We start from the raw sequence: 22788 nt of genomic DNA on the forward strand, positions 1-22788 counted from the left end.
CTCAGTTTTCTCATCTGTCAAATGGGAGAATTGATCATAGTAACCCTCCTATAGGACATCTGTGAGGGTTAAATAGATGAATATAAGCAAATGGTTAGACTAGTGTCTGGTTCATTATTATTGATTCATAAATATTAACTGTTATCACTCACCATTAACTAGTTGAATAGTTCCCAAAGTTTTCTCTTAGAACAGAGGTGTATGCACCAGTGCCGGTTTGTCAGCATAATAAAAGGTTATAACCCACTGGTCTACTGCAATGGTTATTAACTGCTGGTCTATGAACCAGTACTCAGACAAGTGCTAGCTCTAAAATGTACAAAAGCTGAAACCACTGCTATTTTAATATTAGTTTCATGGGATATTGTTAAGTAAAGGGATTCTATGGTTGAGCGTTTGGGAAATATTTCATGGAGCAAAATTTAACAGCTTTTATACAGAAGGATTTCTTTGAGCCCATAACTTACTGATTATATATATATATATATATATATATTTGCAAGAAGGTGTTCCTGTGATGTTTATAAACATATTGAACTTTATATTTCTAAAGCAAAATTCCATAAATAATGAATTAGATTTCTATTTCATCTGAATTGAGTGAACTTAAGTCACTGTCACTCATATTTCCAACAGTTGGGCATTTAAGGGGTTATATTACCATATCTATGTGTGTCAGGCAATGTAGGATAATACTGTTTTGTCCTTCCTCAGGTAGCTTAGGTTTATCGAATCACACCCATCCCAGGGCACTGAACTTGTATTATAAGTTAATATTGCCTTTCTCCTTTCCTTATGTCTTTTGAATAGTTTACCTTAAAGCAATTTCTGTATGGACACAGGAAGACAGTTAATATTATGCTTTGTAACTTGGGAGTTGATTGACTCCAAATAATATTTACTCCTGGGCATCTGCTTTCTTGACTCAGTTGCCCTTAGTTCCTAGCACCCCAAAAGCAGGGTCCCGAGGAGGGACTGAATGGACCCAGGGCAAGCTGTGAGCTACCCTGGCATCAAAATGGTCCAGGCCAAAGTGCCACGATACTCAACTATAAGTTGAGGGAATGATCATGGACAAATGCTGTCATGATCCAAAGTAAGTAATGACGAAACTAGGACCCTGCTGGGGCTAGGAAGACTAACCTGGCCTGAGGACTGAAGAATGTATAATGAGATGTTTATATCTCTTACTGTGCTCACACAGAATGACATTGCTAGAAATATTAGAAGTAGATTTACTACAACTATTTAAGTAGATTACTAGCTGAGGAAAGAACACACCCTTGTTAGGATCCTACCCTTGAGTGGATCTCCTAGTAATCTGGAGTAATCTCTTTAGATGAGATTTTATCCTTGAGATAATCTCCTGGAGGAGTGGTCTTACCTCTCATTGTTGATTTGTCAATATTCAACCCACCTTTGTGAGACTTACATGATTGCTATATAAACTAAGACTGTAAGCTTGGAGAGCAGAGTCAGAAGTGAAAGAGCTCGGGCTTCAGAGATCCAGAGCCAGAGTGAGAGGGGCTCAAGCTTGAGAGAGAGAAAAGCCATCCTGATCCAGGCCACACGCAGAGGGTCATGAGCACTGAATGCAGGCGGTGAGACAGAGCCGTCCAGAGAGCCTGCGAACACACAACCTTCTGCGTGCATAGATTTTTTACAAGGCAACATGGAGCCAAAGTTCAAGGCAACATTAAGTCAAAGTTCTATTCACTTAGTGATTTAGTTCACCCTTAATTTACCCTTCTGAAAAATTTGCACAATTATCTTACCTAATAGGATTGTTATAATGAATAAATGAATAGTGTACACAGCAAGTACTTGATTTATAGCACAAAAATGTTGAGATGGTTTTAGGAACAGGAGCAATAATACCACAAGTAGGGTGTTTGCCACGAATGGGGCCGACCCAGATTCAATCCCCAGCATCTTCTGTGGTACTGTGATCACCGCTAAGAGTGATTCCTGAGTGCAGAGCCAGAAGTAGCCCCTGAACATCACCAGGTGTGCCTAAAAACAAATGAGAAAGAAATAGCTTTTGTAACTATCCAAGTAGTGCATGGAATGATCTTCCTTTCTCTACATCTTATTCCATGCCTTCTTAGAATAAGAGAGAAGTCAGAAATAGACCTGACATTTGAGAAGATGGACAGTTGCCCTTCATATTCACAATGAAAAAGAGATAGACTTCAGATTTGAAGGGAATTCTATCTAAACATTCATTTCTTCTCAGTTGCATTAATGAAATCTCAGGAAGGGGCATGAAAATATCTTGAAGAAATGAGTCCAATTTTTCATAGTCTAGAGAGGGCCTTCTGGTATTATAAGCAATTGATAAGACTCTGTACCAGATACTGGCAAACATTTTCTATAAAGGACCAGATAGTAAAGTATTTTAGGACTTTTATATCACTGAGTCTCTTTTCCAACTGTTCAACCCTGCCTTTAAAGGACAAAAGCAGCCACAGGCAATGCAAAAATGAATGAATGTGGCTATGTGCCAGTGATACTATTTACAAAAACAGGTGGCAGCGTGGATTTCACCCATGGGCCCTAGTTTGCTGACCCTGGTTCTGTACTCGCCAAGCTGTTTGTAATTTCACTGTTGATAGGAACGGAGTCGCAACCAAGGTAACATCAACACATCAGACATGGTGGATAGGATCCGCTCAGATGAAAGAATTTGACATGACAGGTGGTGGAGGAAAGCCAGAGCTGTGGGAAATCTAATCCCATCAAGCTATCTGCTCAGTGAGTCTCTCTAAAGAGACTGAGTGACACTGACCACTGGCAGTCCCCTCCTGTCATTCCCTTCCCTCCTTAACACTTCTCATTTGTAAGCCATCACAGGGTTTTTCGGGGCCCCGACCTACCCAAAGTCAATTGGCTCTGGGACTTCACTGGTCCTTTCTCGCTACCATTGGTCTAAGTATGCTCAGCATTGAATATTTGTATCTATTATTTGTCCTTTTCCACGAGATCTGAGAATTCTGTGGTTAAACAGGAAAAATATCCTGTGCTCTAGCTTTGGTCTCTTCTGTGACTTCATGCCTCTGGTCCTCCTAATCTGCAAAGAAAGGATGTTGTGTTCGATGACCTCTGAACTCTGTCCAACTTCAAAGGGCCTATGAACTTGAAACTAATTTTGGTACCTTCAGGATGAACTCTGTGCTTGGCACGGTACGGTGAGATTTCCATGGATTATAATGGAGAAGGGAAAGAACCCATGCAGGATCCACAGCTTGTGAGTGGGAAAGTTAGGATTTGAACTCACATTATTTAGTCTGATACCAAGGTTCATTTTTTATTTATTTATTTATTTATTTTTGCTTTTTGGGAGGGTTGGAGCAATAGCACAGTGGGTAGGGTGTTTGCCTTGTGCGCGGCTGACCTGGCTGACCCAGGTTCGATTCCTTTGCCCCTCTTGGAGAGCCCGGCAAGCTACGGAGAGTATCTCGCCCGCACAGCAAAGCCTGGCAAGCTACCTGTGACGTATTCGATATGCCAAACACAGTAACAAGTCTCACAATGGAGACTTACTGGGCTCGCTCGAGCCAATCAATGAACAACGGGAGGACAGTGACAGTTTGCTTTTTGGGTTACACCCAATGATACTCCCAGGTTACTCCTGGCTCTGCTCTCAGGAATTACTCCTGGCAGTGCTCGGGGGGGCCATATGGGATGCTGGGAATTGAACCCGGGTCGGCCACATGCAGGGCAAATGCCCTACCTGCTGTGCTATCACTCCAGGCCCCCAAGGTTCATGTTTGAAGCCGCTCTGTACCTCCGCTAGGCTCACTATTTACTATACAGCCTTACTGTACAGTCTGCTGAGCACTGCTTGGAGTGTCTCCTGAGCACTGATCTTGGTTTTGGCTTTTTGGGTATGACCCCCAAAAGCAAAAATTAGAATGTGTGCATTTGAGTGTGTGCCTGTCTATCCTAATTTTGGTTGATCTAGCAAATAAGGATCCCATTTTCTAATCAGCTCTTGCTCAAAAGATACCTCTTTCTGTAGGTTTTCTGTGAAGATGCTAGAGATAGAAAAATGTCCTCCTCCAGGCAGAGAAGGACCAGGGCTGTAAAGATAGGAAAATGTAGAGAGAAATACTTCAAAATGCAACCCTAGAGGGTGTTCTCTGCCTGCAGCGAGGGAAAATTGCACAGAGGAGGCGACTGATTTTGGCAGGAGTTGCAGGGAACTGTGGAGAGCTAAAGAAAACTAAAGATAGCATGTGTGTGGGTGTGTGCATGTGTTAGGGGGTCATCTGAAACAAGTGTGTAATGGGACGAACCCCCAAAAGCCACAGCACTAAGAGGAGAGAAGGTGGTACCAACAAGGAGGGGAGACAAAAGAACAACGAGTGACTGTGGAAAGCAGAGTGGGTGTCCAGAAGTTGACAGCTCTCAGAATCCGACACACTGAGGATGAAGGTGTCATTCCATAGTAAGCGGCATGGGAGGGTTGTGGAGGGACTTTTCTTCCCAGAATCCTCCAGCTCAAAATGTGGAGCCAAGCAGGAGAACAATACAAATAATTAAGGGAGTAGTGGAATTAACTTACAGGGAATTCTTTCTACTTTTCTTCACCTGGTGAGATCAAGTGGAGTATTCATGTCACATCAGATAGGTCTATTATCAGGGAACTGTATCCTGCTCTGGCAAAAGATGATCTGGTATATATTTTTTCCATTTCCAGTTTGGAGGATGTACCAAATTATGTATAGCTTGGAAAAGGTCAGGGCCCATTGATAATTCTCTGAGGCGACTGAGTCTCTAGGATGGAAAAGAGAGAGGGTGAAGGTGTGTGTGCGGAAGAAAAAAATGAACACTGACTCCATTTGCATCTATGTAGATATTGTATCTAGAGGGATATTCCACCTGATGCCAACTTTGGGCTATTGATATTAGGTTGTTATCTGTATTTTAAAGAAAGAAATTTGTTTCATAAAATATGACTTATATTCCAAAGCCCATTTTGAGTAGTCAATGTGGTACCCAATTTACAAATGGAAAAAATTAAAATCACTGGAAGGTGTTTGGAGCCAGGCAGTAAAAGAGTCAAGAATATGCTACAGTTCCCTGGCCGGTGGCACACAAAGTGAGAACTCCAGGCCTACAGATTCTATCAATTCAAGTTTTAAGGGATTTTTCTAATGGCTATAATTTAGCCTATAATTTGTCACTCAAGTAAGGCCGCCCTGCAATTATATTAATGAAATGTCTCTAATCGTTTACAAAGCACGCCTCTGCCAGTCCTTTAAGGTGTACATTAGTCATTAGCTATTTGACACGGTCTGAGGCTGCTTTGGATCCTGTCAATATTTGCTGTCAAAAACCCATTTAGGTTCCTGGTTTCTTGAGTGATGCTTTAAAGATGAAAAAGCATCGAGTCAGTGAGTTAATGGCTCATTTTTCAGCGTGGATTTTCTTTGACACCTATTCTGGAATTAATCCATTTTGTGCACCCCATTTCAAAAGCGAGTCTTCAAGTGTAAACCTGCAATCTTAGAGCTGGTTTACAGAGCTTGAGAGTGGTCAGGTCAAAGGAAACAGCTCTTCGGGGGAGGGTTTGACAGTGAAAAGATCTGTTCCTTTGTCTTCCAATCTGGCTTTTCCTTGCCGTATGTTGTGTTGCTGTGTTTCACGGGTAAGACAAAGAGCGTGAATTTCACCAGTTTGCTGTGGGTTGGGTTGGTTGGTGTTGTAATAACCTGGATTGAGTCTTGGGGATTGGGGTAGATAATTTAGTTTGTGGCGATTTGGCTCAGGGGGGCTTTCGGGGCCGTCCTTACATTGCCAGGTTAGTATGCAAGTCAGTCACAAGCCCATTCCTGCTACACATGCAGACTCTTTTATTGACTTGTTTGTTTTTTGGATAGGGGGCCATATCTGGTGGTGTTCTTTTTTTTCTTTTTGGGTCACACCCGGCAATACTCAGGGGTTACTCCTGGCTCTGCACTCAGGAATCACTCCTGGTGGTGCTCAGGGGACAATATGGGATGCTGGGAATCGAACCTGGGTCGGCCGCTTGCAAGGCAAATGGCTCACTTGCTGTGCTATTGTTCTAGCCCCCTTCAGTGGTATTCTTGGCTTACTCCTGGCTCTGTGCTCAGGGATCACTCGTGGTGAAGCTCAGAGGAACTGTTATGGGATTTCAGGGATTGAACCTGGGCCAGCCTGTGGGAGGCAAGCACCCTATCTGCTGTACTATTGCTCTGGCCCCACACGCAGACCCATTTAAACACACTCTCAGTAATAGTCAGGCTTAAAAGTGTCCAGGCTTGCTATTTATTCAATCCAATATCGCTCCCACACCCTGGTTCCCAATACATGAGTTATTGTTTAAATTGACAGAGACATTAAGAACAGTTAGCAAGCCATGTCCAAATTTAATGGGTACATTAAGAGCAGAGACTCGGATATTTCACATAGCCAATCAGCAGAAACCCCTAAAGTACAGAGTAACATTCCTATTTTTTGCCTATTTGCCCTCTAGATCTAGAAAACCATAAACCATTGTTTCTTAGGCACATTTTTGCTTGCACTGTAATCTATTCTTTTCCTTCCTGGGTACATTTTTACTGCACATTTATATTCTATGACCTATGCGGTTTTGCCTTGGGGATACCCCAACCTTGTGGTTTTTATTAGAGGATGATCTCCCATTTGTTCCATCTCTAAGAGGTTTGAACACCATTGAAGCATTTTAACAGGCAAATGGTAGAGGAGTTATCAGGTTGTTTTCTTTTCCCCCAGTACAGACAACATGTTGCAGCTCTTAGCAGTGAGATCTTTTCACTACCCTAAGATGCCCGTGTTCTTTGGAGAGGCTACATGCATCGCTAGAAGTAAACTCTGAGCAGGAAAAGTGGTGTTTCCAGTTTCCATAGACACTGATTTAGTGAATATATTATCTTGGCTGACCATCACTGAAAACCACAGCCTACTGTAGAGCATGCACACTAGATGAAACGGATTAGCTTCAGGGTTGGAGAAATAGTACAGCAGGAAGAGCACTTGCATTGCATGTGGCATCCCAGGTTCGATCGCCAGCATCCCATATGGTCTCCTAAACACTGTCAGGAGTAATTACTGAGTATAGAGCCAGGAGTGGCCTGAAACAAAAATAAATGCATTAGTTTAGCAATGAAGTCTTTCTAAACCAGTGTGTTAACTTGAACACATGTTAGGTAGGTGTCCTCTGTAGATGCTTAGTCAGAGTAGTGGTAATCCAGGTGGACTTTTAACTACTTAACCTTCTGGAGCGATAGCACAGTGGGTAGGGCGTTTGCCTTGCATGTAGCCAACCTGGCCAACCCAGGTTCCATTCCTCTGCCCCTCTTGGAGAGCCCGGCAAGCTACCGAGAGTATCACGCCCGCATGGCAAAGCCTGGCAAACTCCCCGTGAATTATCCGATATGCCAAACACAGTAACAACAAGTCTCACAATGGAGACGTTACTGGTGCCAGCTCAAGAAAATCAATGAACAACGGGAGGACAGTGACAGTAACCTTCTCATAAATACTCCTCATAGCAAATTTCTCTGTTTCATTCAAATGGTAGCAATGGAAATTGTTATTGTTTTCTTTTGGGGGTGCCACATATGACTGTGCTTAGGGTTTACTCCTGATTCGACACGCTCAGGGATCACTCCTGGAGGACTCGGGGGACTATATGGGAAGCTGGGGGTCTAACCCAGATTGGCCGTGTGCAAGACAAATGCCCTATCTGCCGTATTGTTGCTCTGGCCCTTGGAAATTGTTATTGTTTTTTTTTTTTTCATGTAGTTCATCTTCTGTGGGTCTTTGCATTGTCTCGTGTATGTTTCAGGATTCTAATGACATTTAATATAAGATGCAGTCAATTATGACATACCATTATTTATGACCTGTTTTTAAAATGTCAGTTAAAATGGTCAGATATATGTTCTAAGACTCTTTCTGATTTCAGAGATATTAATAGAGGTGAATCTTGGAGTTAATGAAGCGTGCTACCACATGAGTCATACTTTCCTCCCTATGCCCCCTCCTCCTCCCACGCTAGGCCACCTGATATTTCCATTAAGCAGAGGAACAGCAGAGAAAACTCAGCCTTCGGTTCTCCAAAATGTTTCATCTCTAAAATGTTGCTATACTTTCATCTTAGCACATATGCTACTTCCTAGCTTATTGGCCCCAGGGATGGTTGTGCACTGCTCTTGCTAACTTTGAGTTCGGTTTTCTCTCTGTGGGATCAGTGTTTATCTAGCAGGGAAGGTAGATGGAAAAGTCTTATGTAGAAAGTCAGCCTTTGCTCTTGGGAGCAGAACACAGACCCACGCATTGCCCAACACAGACACCGAATACTTCATGTGTCTTGAGTCAAGCATTCCCCCTAGCAACAGATCTTTTATTGTGTAATTCCCAATCATTTAATTTACTGTGGTACCCGAATCTTCCAAATTGTGTTTAAAAGGTAACAAAATATTTGGCTTCTTTTGTACTAGCATTGGTATTATGCATCGCCTCAAAGAACAATTTCAATTCTTCAAGCCCACATATCCAGTTACTCATAGGGCAGTGCTTTATTTTAAGTAAAAACAATAGTTTTAACTTAAAGAAAAGGTATTAATGCTTATTTTATGTGAGTGATGCTACCGACTTCAAACCTTCTTGGTCTGCATGAAATATCCCTGCCTTTTGATAGCAGATGAAATGCAGACAAAGTTCAGACATACACACTTTCTTCCCCCAAGTTCAAATGACTGTGTCAGGAACACGGTTATGTTATGTTGGAAACGGCGTGTTTCTGGTTTTATAGATGCTCTCTATCTTGTGCTTACTCCTAACGAACACTGCTGTGCCATTTTAATAAAGGACAGGGTTCTGTGAATTGGAACACTCCAGAATTTGACTCTGCCCCATGTCCTTCTGCCCTGACTCACATCGTGGTGAGAGGACTGAGAAACTGGGAGAAAGCTGCAGACAGTACTGAATTGTGGAGGCAACGCTGGAGCATGGTTGCCCCCTCCCGTAGTAAATCTGAAAGAACCTGAGGGGGTGCGAACGTGTGGGATGACTTCTGAGTCTGCTGCTTCCTTCCGCCCTATCATTATGTGTTCCTTCCTCGTGGCAAAGGGGAGGAGAACTATTAAGCGCCACAGGAGGGCAACAGTCAGAACAAACTGTCTTCGAATTCTTCCATCCAAAAGGGATTTTTGAAATTGCTGAGGCGACCTCAGAAGGAGTACCCAAAAGCTGTAATAAATGGAAGTTGCATTTTCGTTAGCATATTTTGTGCTCTCGTTACGGCAATTTTCTCGAGATAAAAAGCTCTGAAGATTTACCTTTCTGATGTTTTCGCTCCTCATGAAGATTACAGCCTCAGAATGTCATTGCTATTTCTTGCACTAAATCTTCCCTGTTTTCTCTTTCAGGCAAATATCAATATACCTATGGGGGCCTTTAGACCAGGAGCTGGGCAACCCCCAAGAAGAAAAGAAAGCACTCCAGAAACAGAGGAGGTGAGGAAAACGTTTTGGCAGAAGTCAGTACTGTCTTGGCCCTCCAAAAAATCAGGGCTGGGGGGGATAGCTCCTGTGGTAGAGCCCAAATGCTGAACATGTGCAAGGTCCTGGAGTTGATCCCCAGCACTGCACACTTTCTGAGCCCTGCTGGGTGTGGGCTGTTGCCTCTATAAAAAGAAACAAATCAGGAGCAATGATAAGACTGAGCAGGAGAACACTTCTTTTGCATGTGTGAGGGCCTGTATTTGCTCCCTGGCACCACATAATAAATGAACAAAACTCCAATTTCTGAGCAACAGTGGGCAGAAGCAAGGTGACGGTCACCTCTCAGATAGAATATATGAATGGATGTGGGCCAGGGACTCATCATATAGTATCAATATTAACTTCTTGGGCTGGAGTGATAGCACAGAGGGTAGGGCGTTTGCCTTGCATGCGGCCAACACGGCCGACCCGAGTTTGATTCCTCCGCCCCTCTTGGGGAGCCCAGCAAGTTACTGAGAGTATCTTGCCCTACCCTCTGTGCTATCTGTGATATGTGCAACTCTTGAAGTTACTGTGTCAGAAACAAATTTGAATGAAGTTAAGAGAAGGGCAGTGATTTCAGTGCTAACTGAGTACAGCTACCTAAGAAGTTAATCACTGTCACTGTCACTGTCCTCCCGTTGTTCATCTATTTGCTCCAGTGGGTCCAGTAACATTGTGAGACTTGTTACTGTGTTTGGCATATGGAATACATCACGGGTAGCTTGCCAGGCTCTGCCGTACTAAAATAAAGTCACAGGACATAGAATAATGTGTTTTATTTATATATTAAAAAACCTTAAACATGTTTGCAGGTGACATTTGGTATTTTTCTCAGAAGAACAACCATTACCTTCCCAACACAATGTTGGCTGCCTGATATATATCCTTCATTTTCCCAAAAATAAGTATTCCTGACATGATCCTAAATTAGGGGTTCCAGATTTCTCCTACTAATAGAAAGAATTTCTGAAAGGGTGAGTAAGTGTACTTGAGACACCGTCAATCTGGAATTTCAACTATGAGATAACCTATGATAAATAAAAAATTTGAGCATAAAGTTGAAAAGATGCAGCTCTACACTTTAACACCGCACAATCTCACATTCTGATGCCACTAACTTGGCCACCCAGTTAACTCATCTGGAACTTTGGTCAGGTTTTTCTGAGTCTGCAAAATATGATCCCTTTCATTCTTCAGCGGGTCACAATGAGAAATATCAGTGATATAAATGACATGGCACAGCCTGAGAAGCATTTTTCATGATGAACTTCTGGGCCTAATTACTTTGCATGTTATAAGAAATAGGTATGGGGAGGCGGAAGTGGGAGTCAGAGGAATTCTTCCTGTACCTCCATTTCTTTGTAATTCCATTTCCCCCTGTTTCCTCTCTTAAGTCTTCAGTGTTTGAGTGTGAACTATTACATCAGACTATTTTGCCCCATAGAGAAGAGTGTAGAGGAAAGTTCAATAGAACATCTGGTAGTCAAAAGGGAGAAAAGGGCTAGATAGAGATTTGGAAAATGACTCACCATTCTGCCAAATTCCACAAATATTCTGTCGCCCTAAAAGGAACAGTTCCCTTGACAACAACCATTCGTAAAACTGGGAACTGGGAAGAGTACTGAGGCTGATAAGGCTTCTCTTAAATTCTTTGTCTAAACCAAAGAATGCCTTCCATGTCCTTTCCCAATTCAGGTAGCTACTTACAAAAGTTAAGAAGAATGTCCTTATTGGCCAAATTGTGGTTATCTGGAAGGAACCCTGCTGTTCATGTCTTCATTATATTCTTTATAATAAATTCATAGAAGAAATAAAATGATTTGTATTATGTTTTTAAAAGATGAAAGATGACTCAGCTCAGCATATGCATGGCTCAGTCTTCCTGAAAGATATAATATGTATTTATTCCATAATCCACTTAGAATTTTCCATTATATGTGAACCATACTAAATCAAAAGCTGAAAGTCTGTTGATAAACAAAAAATACAGTTCTTTGAGATTTTAATAACTTGAAAGTGCCTAATATTACATAGAATCATTATCTGTGCTTGTTCACGTATGAAACCTTTGTATATAACCTCGTACACTGGCTTTATATATTTAATATGCCAATACAGCACATTTTGATATTACAAAGAGAGTGAATGTGACTGACTCCGAAACTTAACAGAAGGAACTGGAAGCATTTCTCTCCTTCTTGCTTCTTTATTGAGATCTACCCACCTAACAACCTGGGAACATTTATAAGTGAGGAAACATTTTCCTCCAAGTGGAAGTTTAACAGTTTTAATGATTGCTTCTAAATGTGCATTTATACGGATGAATGTGCATGCATAATGAGATGAAGCCCATCCTCTAGCTGTGTGAATTGTACAATATTTTCCAGATATTTACAGCCCGTGGAGTCTACATTGAGCTACTTTATCATTTCTTATGGGTGAGACCAGAAAGCTAGCTCATCAGCACTATGCCAGACTCAAAGAAAATGACTGTAGGGAAAACCATGGGACCTTAGTAGAAGAACAGAATCTCAAGGTTTTATATTTCTGCTCATTGCCTCAAGTAAGCAATTTAAAAATATTTCTATAAAGGACAGGTCTCCCAAGTTCTTGGTGAGAGTTGGGGAAGCTTGATCACTGTCTTTGCTTTCCCTGGAAACCCTCACTGATTTGAGAACTAGATGAAGAAGCCAGATGGGGCCAAAACAGCATTTTTTTTTCTTTTTGGGTCACACCCGGCAATGCACAGGAGTCACTCTTGACTCTGTACTCAGGAATTACCCTTGGTGGTGTTCAGGGGACCATATGGGATGCTGGGAATTGAACCCGGGGCCGAGTGCAAGGCAAACGCCCTACCTGCTATGCTAATGCCCCAGCCCCAACAGCATCGATTTTAAGGTCCTCTAAGAGTGCTTCAGAGTGGCCGAGTGAAGCTGGACACAGGGCTAGCACCCGAGGCTCATGTCCAGTTTCTGATTCCTTTGTTCTGAAACCGTTTTGGCTCACTGAGGTGTTGGATGGGCAGATGGAACTCTGCCAGTCTCACACCAGCACAGTGCAGGTTTGGGTCCTCTAAAAAAGCAGAGCCTGAAGAGTAGAGCTGCAAGATCTGTCTCCAGGAAAACACTGGTAAGAAAAATGCCAGGTCATCAGACCGTGATATGGGAGAAGAGGGGGTTGGGCAGTTGCAGCCTAAGGCTCAGGCCGTGTGGAGGGAAAATTCCTGCAGGAGTTCCTCCTGTTGACTGCAGTGTTCAGGCTCCCAGGCTCTGCCTGCCTTAGGACCTGCTAGTGCAGTTATTGGTGGAGAGCAGCTGTGGGAAGCATGACCTCAGCATGACAATGGGCTGGCCTCAGAGCTAAGCAGCTGGGCCACACAGTTCCCAGAACTGCTGTAATCTGATCCGGGAGGCGTTTCCTGGCTGTTTCAGTGGTTAAATGCGCCTCCTATACATTCTTGTAGGGCTGCAGAGGCCTAATAGGAGAATCTTAATGAGAGACTTTCTTCTGTAGTAAAGAGTTTTCTGAGCCACTCACAGCAACTGATCTTATTATTCTACAGTCACTTTAATGTGTGTCCTTGCTGTATGCAGAGACACACAGATTTGTCACGATGCTACTTCTTGGGATTAATCAGTCAGTGAACAAATGTGTGTGTGTGTGTGTGGTGTGTGTGAAGCCAGTATTCATGGTGCTAATACTGTAAAAAAAGTATAGAATGTCCTGTATAGAATGTTCTGTCCTACAGCTGCCTCAACGAGAAAGCATTCAATAACAGGAAATTCAAATTACTTAAAGCAGGAATGGCAAACTGGGCCTCTCTTGCACCATACCAGCTCATCCATATCCAAGAGGGTTTGTTTATGTCTATTTCAGTTTGTTTATGCTTCCCAGAGATTATTTTGGAATAATGCCACTGCATCCAAAACAAAACAAAAATGTGGAAACTCCCAGACTAAGCCATTGTTGGAACCAGGGTACACTAAAGCTCTACATATAGGTCTCTCCTATGTGGGTATATTATAATTATTTGACATCAAATAAAATGAGATCTTGTATTTCCCTTGGAAGTACAAATTCTTTTTTTTATCACCTTTTAAAATTTTTCTATAAAGTTGTTCACAATAATGGATTACAGTCAATATTTTGACACAAGTCCCACCACCATTACACCTTCCCACCACCATTATTTTGAATTTTCCCACCACCACTCAAACATGCCGAAAAGGCAGATGCTGGATAATTTATTTTGTATTGCTGGAAATACAAATTATTCTAACTCCTGGTACTTTTTAATTAATTATCAAACATTTAACAACACTCTAATACTTTCTGAGTCCTGTGGAAATTTCTTATTTTCTTCTTCCAACTTTATTCAACTTTCTTTAAAATTCAGGGAAATTTTGAAACTCTGAAGATGTCCTAACAGCACATAAAATTACATTATGACATTATTCTTTAAAGCTTTTTAAAATTATAACATCATGATTTACCAAGTTTTTTATAATGCAGTTGTTTCAGGCAATAAATGTTCCAACAGCATTCCCACCACCAGGGTGCCCTACCCTTTGTCAGTGTCCCCAGTTTCTCATCCACTGCCCCAGCCTGCTTCTTTAGCAGACACAAACAAATGTACTTCATATTGTTTGTTATAACATAAAAGTAAATGAAATTATCAAAGCTTAGATCAATAAAAATTTATTTGCGATGATTGTCACATCTCACAATGTTTGTTACTAAAGTCACTAACTGGACTGGGTGGTGCTAGTTGATGGTACTATTCTTTCTTTTAAAAACTTGTGTCTGAATGATAAATGTAATGAATTATTGTGAGCAATTTTATAAAAATAAAATAAAATTTAGGGGAAAAACTTGTGGGTGATTTCAGGGTCCACACTTGGTAGTCCTGGGCACTACTGCCAGCTCTATGCTTGGTGATAACTCTTGATGGTGCTGGCCCCCAAGCATGAGGTGCCAGGGATTAAACCAGGGTTGGCTGCATGCAAGGCAAGTAAGTGTCTTAAGCCACTTGTGGTATCTCTCCAGTCCCTTGAAATGAATTATAATTTATTAAAGGTAATATTAGTTTACAAGATGTTTTAGCAGTACATCATTGCCACAAAACACCCACCACCAAAGTGCCAACGTACCTCTGCCTCTGTCCATGGCACTATTCCCTTCTCTTCCCCATTGGTACCATCAGTTCTGTTGTCTGACATTATTTAAAAAATATTTTTCTGAATTATGTCTCTGACCCAGAGACATGCACTGTGTTTTTTAAATTAGCTGAATCTCTCTGTTTTCTTTCCCTTTTCTTCAGGGTGCTCCTCCCACCTCAGAGGAGGAGAAGAAGCCAATGCCAGGAGCAAAGAAGCTTCCAGGACCTGCGGTCAATCTATCAGAGATCCAGAATATTAAGAGTGAACTGAAGTATGTCCCCAAAGCTGAACAGTAATTAGAAGAAAAGAGGTGAGTGAAAATCCCTCAAATAGATTACTAGGAAATGTTAAACCACAGAAGGCACATGGACTCCCTGAAGGTTTATTAAGTATCAGAACCTTCCATTTAGACCATTACCTCTGGCATGAAAGTTTTCTAGTATGTAAAGCCATACCTCTGGGCCTGTCTTATTCTATAATGTCTGCCTGGGTGTATGAGAATTCTCTCAGCACAGGGGTGGGGGGGGTGGGGGATTGTGGAACTGGTTCCCATCATCCTTCTTTGAGATACTGGGGATAAATCTCCTTTTATCCAACATTACCAAATCCAAAAATTCACTGTTTATTTCATTTCTTGTGTGTGTGTGTGTGTGTGTGTGTGTGTGTGTGTGTGTGTGGTATCATACCCAGTGGTGCTCAGAGGCCATTTCTGACTTCGTGCTCAGGTCCTTTGGGGACCATATGTATAGTACGTGGGATTTAAACTGGGTCAGCTGCATGCAAGAAAACTGCCTTAACTCTTCTACTCTCTGGCCCAAATTGTTTCTGTTTCTTTGTTTGTTTTTTTGGGTCATACCGGTGATGCTCAGGGTTTACTTCTGGTTATGAACTCAGGGGCCATAGGACAAGGGTCATAGGAGAATCTGGGTCAGTTGTGCAAGGCAAGCACCTTACTTGCTGTACTATCTGTCTGGACTCAGGTTATTCCATTTCTTAAGCAGAGGTTTCTATTGAGAGGAGAGGAATCTATATTAGGAACATAGAACAGGCACTTTTTATCTGGCTGATTATCTATTTATTTACTCATTTGTTTAATCATTACATTAATTCATGTGTCCAACTAATACTTATTAGTGTTATGTGCTGAACACCAGACACATTTTAAAATCATGCATCACATACCAGATACTACTGTTTCTCTTATCTGTTATCTGACACAGTCACAGTCCTCCCGTTGTTCATCCATTTGCTTGAGCGGGCCCAGTAACGTCTCCAATGTGAGACTTGTTACTGTGTTTGGCATATTGAATACGTTATGGGTAGCTTGCCAGGCTTTGCCGTGCGGATGAGATACTCTTGGTAGCTTGTTGGGCTCTCCGAGAGGGACAGAGGGATCGAACCCGGCTTGGCCCGGTTGGCTGCGCACAAGGCAAACACCCTACTGCGGTGCTGTCACTCCAGCCCTGTTGTTATCTGACAACACCCAGTAAAACTCTATTCTTGAGATGAGTCTTCGATTGATTTCCTTATCTGTCACATTTCGTAAAGGGGTCTGAATTCCAAGCTAATGCTATCATCTACTTGTTATACTGTTTCATCCCTTCCTCCCCCACAACTTACAGATGAATCACACCCCTCCCATGGGTATTAGAGTAAAATCATCTGTTGACATTGATGGCAGAGTGTCCTTTCCTATAGACAGAACACAAACCAAAAAATTCTTTTATTATAATTATTATTTTTTTTGTTTTTTGGGGTCACACCCAGTGATACTCAGGGGTAACTCCTGGCTATGCACTCAGGAATTACTCCTGGCGGAACTTGGGGGACTAGGTGGGATGCCAGGGATCGAACCCAGGTCAGCTGTGTGCAAGGCAAACACCCTACCCGCTGTACTATCCCTCCAGTCCACAAACGAAAACCATTCTTGAGACACCCCATGCATTGTGGCAACCTTACCTGTCACAGTTACATCGACTTACTAAAGTATTTACCAGTTAGTTCTACCAAAAAGATTTCTTGATGGTACTGAGAAAGAGGAAGCTTGCCATTTTGAGTTAAAAGAACAAAATAGTATCTTGCAGTCTAAGCACAGTTACATAAAAGAACAAAGGAGTATGAATCAAACACAGCAAATTCTATGAGCACAGGTTGAATCCTGGGAAGTTGGAGAGAGACAGAGTGACAAAAGCAGCAACACATCTGCATCCTGACCTGAAGTGGGGCTGTGGCTGTGCACACCGGTAATTAATTCTCACAGAATGTAACAAATTCATGGCTGACTGTCATACTCAGTTCCGCTTGTGCTGCCAAGATAAGATGAGACGCTCTGATATGCCAGAGAACTTTCTTCTGAGAAAGTTGCAGAACTTTCTTCTGAGAAAGCCTGGAGAATGGAAATGAACTTTTTTTAAAATTTATTTTTATTTTTTAAAATTTTTATTAGTGAGACATCATGAGGTACAGTTGTAGACTTACAAGTTTTTGTGCTTGGGTTTCAATTATACAATGATCAAATACCCATCCCTCCACCAGTGCCCATTTCCCACCATCACGGATCCTAGTATCCCTCCCACCCCTCATCCTCCCATTCCACCCTGCCTCTGTGGCAGGGCATTCCCTTTTGTTCTCTCTCTCCTTTTGGGTGTTGTGGTTTGCAAAAGAGGCAATGGGTGACAATCATGTTTGGTCTATAGTCTACTTTCAGCATGCCTCTCCCATCCTGGGAGGATCCTCCCAACACCCTTTATTTGGTGCTCCCCTCTCTATCTGAGCTCCCTTTTCCCCTAGCATGTGTGGCTGGCCTCCAAGTCATGGAGTAAAATTCCTGGTTCTAATCTCGGCCATTCTTGGGTGTTAGTCTCCTATTTTGTTACTTTATGTTCCCTAGATGAATGCAATCTTTCTATGTCTATCCCTTTCTTTCTGAGTCATGGAAATGAGCTTTTGGTAGCATTTATTATCATTACCAAACCAAGACCGCTGAATTTAGATACACGACTTTTCTGGTTTTTATTTTGGGGCCACACCTGAGAAGTACTCAGGGCTTACTTCTGGCCCTACGCTCAGGGCTCACTCCTGGTGCTGCTCAGGGAACCATATGGGGTGCTGGCAATGCAACCTACATCAGCCACATGCAAGAACCCTACCCTCTACTCTCTCTCCAGTCCCCAAAATAAATAATCTTTTTCTTTGGGGGGCCATACCCAGAATGGTGGTCAGGGGACCTTATGGAATACTGGGGATCGAACCCAGGTTAGCAAAGCTAGTCAGAGGCCTGTTGGTCCTTATTTCATAGAAAAGTAAAAGCCTGTGTTGTTAGGGTAATTGATCTGAATTTCAAATCAGTACAGCCTAATTTTAAGCCAGGGAACTGATCTTTATTTCTTGTTAGAGAGGCATGAAGTTGGCTTGCTTCTGACTCCACAATTCTATGAATTTGTCCTATTTTGGAAACATCATAGTGATGGTTCATGGACATGGATAACATTCTTAATGTTGGTTGACCCAGTGGATATAAGCAACAATTACCCTGGACCAGTCATCATTTAACAACTTGTTATTATACCGAACAGTTTTCAAGATAAAAGAGTATGATTGATGTGCAAAATGTCAACAAGACATGTTGTTCCAATTCACTGTGGAAGATGATGACTTTTCTAGACACAAACATGTTCAAAATTCCATTTTGAGACATTTTATATGGTTTAATGGTTTGGGGAATCAAAATAAAGACAGAAATCACTAGTAATTTCCATCTCCAGCATAACATGATTTTCTTTACTTGTATTTTATTTCTTGATTAATTAGAAAATATTGATTTATATTGGTTATATGGGAAATATTAATTTCAAGTTTGTATTTCTTGAAGAATCTATCTTCATTTGCTTTTGGAAAATTTCATTTTCTAAATACATGCAATATGGCCACAACAATGTGCAGAAATCTATTTGGTAATAAGCATCTTTTAAATTTAACTCAAATAAAAGGAGCTAATATAAGCTATATTTTAAGCATCTTTTGATAATTTAAAATTATTTAATTAATAATTATTAAATAATATTGACCAATAATTTTACTTGGTGGTTCATTTGATTTAAGTTATGTTAATTTTTATAATTTGAACATGTTAGTGTACAATAATTGCATATAAAGGTAAGATTTGAGTTACGTCTTGTCTTATCACTTTGTCACCTACCTGAACCATGAATCATTAGTCAGTGGTTCATTCAAGCAGATTGTTTTTTCATGATTGAATGAAAAAGACCATAGAACTGAACACTAAGACCAACAGAGGCTCAGAGATTTGAGATTTTCAGAGCATCATAAATGTACCAGCCTGATGGAATAAAACAGTCCTTCAAGACTTAATCTGTTAGAGCAGAGCCAAATAAGGCTCTACAACTTGCCCACACAAATGCTTCTTTTTCAACTGGTAAAAGAACTCAGTGACAAGGAATTGGGGAGGAGCCAAAAAGGTATCTTCAGTGGTGGGAATGCAACAATTTCAAGGATAATAAAAGATTAACATAAATACTACAATTTTATTCATGAATACAAAGGCAGCAACAGCTGAAAACTCTGGAACTGATGAAGTACTAGAAATAAATAGGCATCTGAAGTAGCAGCAACTCCTCCTGTCTGTATTGGACACTGTAGAATGACCATGGCAGTCAGATTTCGCGATTATGCACTAAACCTTTCTGAAATATACAAAATAGTAATGGTTATTGATAACACAGTCCATAGGCTTTAGTCCTGTGTAGAAGTGAGACACTATGGAATTACTTCCCATTTGCCTCTGGGAGCTGAATAGAGCTGCATCAGGAAGTCTTTTGAGGTCAATCAGTAGGCAGTAGATCATACTGGAGAAATGGTGCTGTGTGCGCCCACACACAGCCCCATGAGCTCAAGTGAGTCACTATCCCATACTCCACAGTGGTCAGCCAGGATTAATTCTGCATTTTTTTAATCTAAAAAGAACAATTATTATGTTCTGTTGGGAAAGAAATACTTCCTTCTTCTAGCTCACCCCCAGCATTTTGTTTATTATCTCATATTACTTAATGAAGAGGAACTGGGTTTGTTTATATATTCAAGGTTGAAGTGTCCTGGATATATCGTGAGCACACAGAATTTCTATAGAATATTGATATTCCATCTGCTGATACCCTGACCAAAAACGTATGGTGTCCCAGAGAAATGTGTTCATGTAGATCCATATTCTTGTACTCTCAAGAAGAGTACCACTAAACAGCAAGACTAATGTTTCTTGCAAGAGCGGAAGGTTACATTATTGACTGTCATCAACAAAGGGCTCAGAAATCTGACTTTAAGTTATTAATTGTACCTTATCTTCCCGGAAGCTGAACAATTAGAGTCATTTTTGAAGTTTATTTATCTTCCTTACAAGGCAAGAAAAATAAGTAAAATAAGAAAAAACAATTAATTTTCAAGAATTCTCTGACTTTATTTTTCCAAGAATATGTCCAGATAAGACATTATTTACCAGACAATCATTCTGACTGATGCCATCTCTGATCAGGAACATAAGGCGTTTATTATTGTTAAATGTTAAGCATTACACATCACTGTGACTCCTGCTGATTCAAGGGCTAATTTTGAGAATGTTGGCAGGAGGGCAAATTGATGTACCCAAGACACTCACTTAAAAAGCGCACTTAGCATCTACCAACAAATTCCCAAATTATGTGAAGCGAAAGCTGACAACCAAAGGAGGAAATAGGCAATTGAATAGCAATAGCAGGAAACTTCTGTACCCCATCGTCAATTATTGAGGGAACAACTAGGTAGGACAACAAGGAAATTGTCAAAGTCTATTTTAGCTGCTTTTACAGACTACCACAGACTAGGTATAAAGAACAGAAATTTATTTCTTAAAGTTTTGGAGTCTGGAAAGCCAAAGACCTAGGTACCAGTAGATATGCTGTATGGAGAGGGTGTGTTCTTGGTTCATAGACATCTATGAACACATCTCCCTATAACATTAGGGGCAAAGAGGCAAGGATGTTCTCTAGGATCTATTTTTTTTTCTTTTGGGGCCATCCCCTGCGATGTTCAGGGCTTACTCCTGGCTCTGCACTCAAAAATTGTTCCTGGTGGTGCTCAGGTGATCATATGGGATGCCAGAGACTGAACTGGGGTCGACCCCATGCAAGGCAAGTGCCCTACCCACTGTACCAACACTCAAACCCGATTATAGGATCTCTTTTAGAAGGACACTAATCCATCCGTGAAGACTCTTCTGCATGACTTAACTGTTTCTTAAAGACCCCATTTCCACAAACCATCATATTGGGGATTAGGGTTTAACATATGACTTCGTTGGGGAGCATAAGTATTTGGATGATAGTGGAAGTAAAGGAATTGAGCAAGACTGTTAACCAAATAAGACCCAGCCGTCATCTGCAGAACATTTCAGCCAACAGTAGTACACATTGTTTTTTAAGTGCACATGGCATACAGTCTAGGAAGGGCACATGTTCACCTACAAAGTGAGTTTCAGTTGAGGGTCATCGCTGTCATAAAGGACTGGAGCACTTCTGACTCACATAGGGCCCTGAGTTGATTTGAACCCAGTATTGCATGGCTGCTTGTGCGTTACCGGATATAGTTCTGGTGGTCCCCAGCACCACTAGAGAGAACCCCTACAAAAAAATAAAAGACAACTCCCCCCCCCACAAAATGCCCAAGTCTGAATACATTTTAAAGGCTTGCAATAGTGTGAAATATGTTCTCAGACACAGATGATTGAAATGAGAGAAACCAACAAGAAAATTGGGGGATCCACAAATTGTAAAGCTTAAACGGCACACTCCTGAATCACCAGGAAATCAAATAAGAAATCAAAGGGGAAATAAGAAAATATGCGTAGATTAACAACAACAACAAAATACGAGTAATCAAAACCTGCAGGATCCAGTGAAACAGGGCCTAGAGGGAAATTTATAGTTGCAATTGCCTGGGTTACAAAAGATCTCAAATCAGCAACCAACCATTCAGATCAATATTAACAGCTCCGTGCAGGAGATGGATTCACTTTATAATCTTAAATTTAATTGGTAGCTATACAAATGGTGAAACTGATAACAGGAAAATCTTCCCTTTCAAGAGGTTACTACATAGTGAGTTTGGAAAACCTGTTTGTATAAATACTATAATAGAATCTGTGAGAAAACCCCATCACCTATAAGGTCAGCATTTTAGTGTGACACTCTCTGTGATACTTTGAGTCTTCTCTGCTGGGTTTCCTTTCATATGGGATGCTATATGGGATTAGGGGGAAATGTCTGAGGATTTTTTGTCTTATCTTTCTAAAGGGCTGGAGCGATAGCACAGCGGTAGGGCGTTTGCCTTACAAGCGGCCAACATGGCCGACCTGAGTTCGATTCCTCCGCCCCTCTCGAGAGCCCAGCAAGCTACCGAGAGTATCTCGCCCGCATGGCAGAGTAACAAGTCTCATGACAGAGACGTTACTGGGCCTGCTCGAGCAAATCGATGAACAACGGGAGGACCGCAGAAAATCGTGTCTTCCTTTTTAGGTACTTGTGAAAGAAACATAGTTTTAAAAATATCTATAACCCAGTGCCTGGCACTCAGTAAAGGATTGCTTCTTTTTAATCTTTTTCTTACCTTATCATTCATTGCACTTATATGCTTCCATAGTTTGCTTCTTCCACTTTACATTTTCTCCTAAAATATTTTTTGTTGCTTTGCAGCCTTCAGAATTAAGATGATTTATTTCTCAGACTAACACTTACCATGATTTCATAACCTTTCCTCTCTGCCAGAGACAGAGAATTGATTTATTGTTTTACATAGAACTAAGCTAAAAACAACAACAGCAAACTTCTCCAAATGTCTTCTCCGTAGTTTGCTGAAATTTTTTGTTCTCAGTTTGGAAATGTTCCCTTGCTTTGACTCAATTATGGAAGTTATATGTACTCTTTCTTTTTTAATGTACTCTCTTTGAAGGCAATGGTTTTGTGCTGAGATTTTTTTCTTTTGGGTGAAGCCACACACTTCTTTTGATCTGTGATTTTCTTTCTTTCTCTTTCTTTCTTTCTTTC

The 22788-nt window shown here is 41.2% G+C and overlaps 1 protein-coding gene across 1 annotated transcript in view; it reads left to right on the forward strand.

The window, feature by feature from the left end:
* The window catches only part of SMPX (small muscle protein X-linked), a 53485-nt gene that overhangs the window by 6833 nt on the left and 23864 nt on the right, over nt 1-22788 (forward strand). Inside the window, exons 3-4 of the mRNA XM_056131246.1 lie at nt 9423-9509; nt 14860-15008. Coding sequence (XP_055987221.1) covers nt 9423-9509; nt 14860-14994 — 222 coding nt within the window. The 3' untranslated portion in view covers nt 14995-15008. The remainder of the gene's footprint in view (nt 1-9422; nt 9510-14859; nt 15009-22788) is intronic.

The sequence above is a fragment of the Sorex fumeus genome, unplaced genomic scaffold, assembly GCF_029834395.1.
Source record: "Sorex fumeus unplaced genomic scaffold, SorFum_2.1 ptg000086l, whole genome shotgun sequence".
Classification (NCBI taxonomy): domain Eukaryota; kingdom Metazoa; phylum Chordata; class Mammalia; order Eulipotyphla; family Soricidae; genus Sorex; species Sorex fumeus.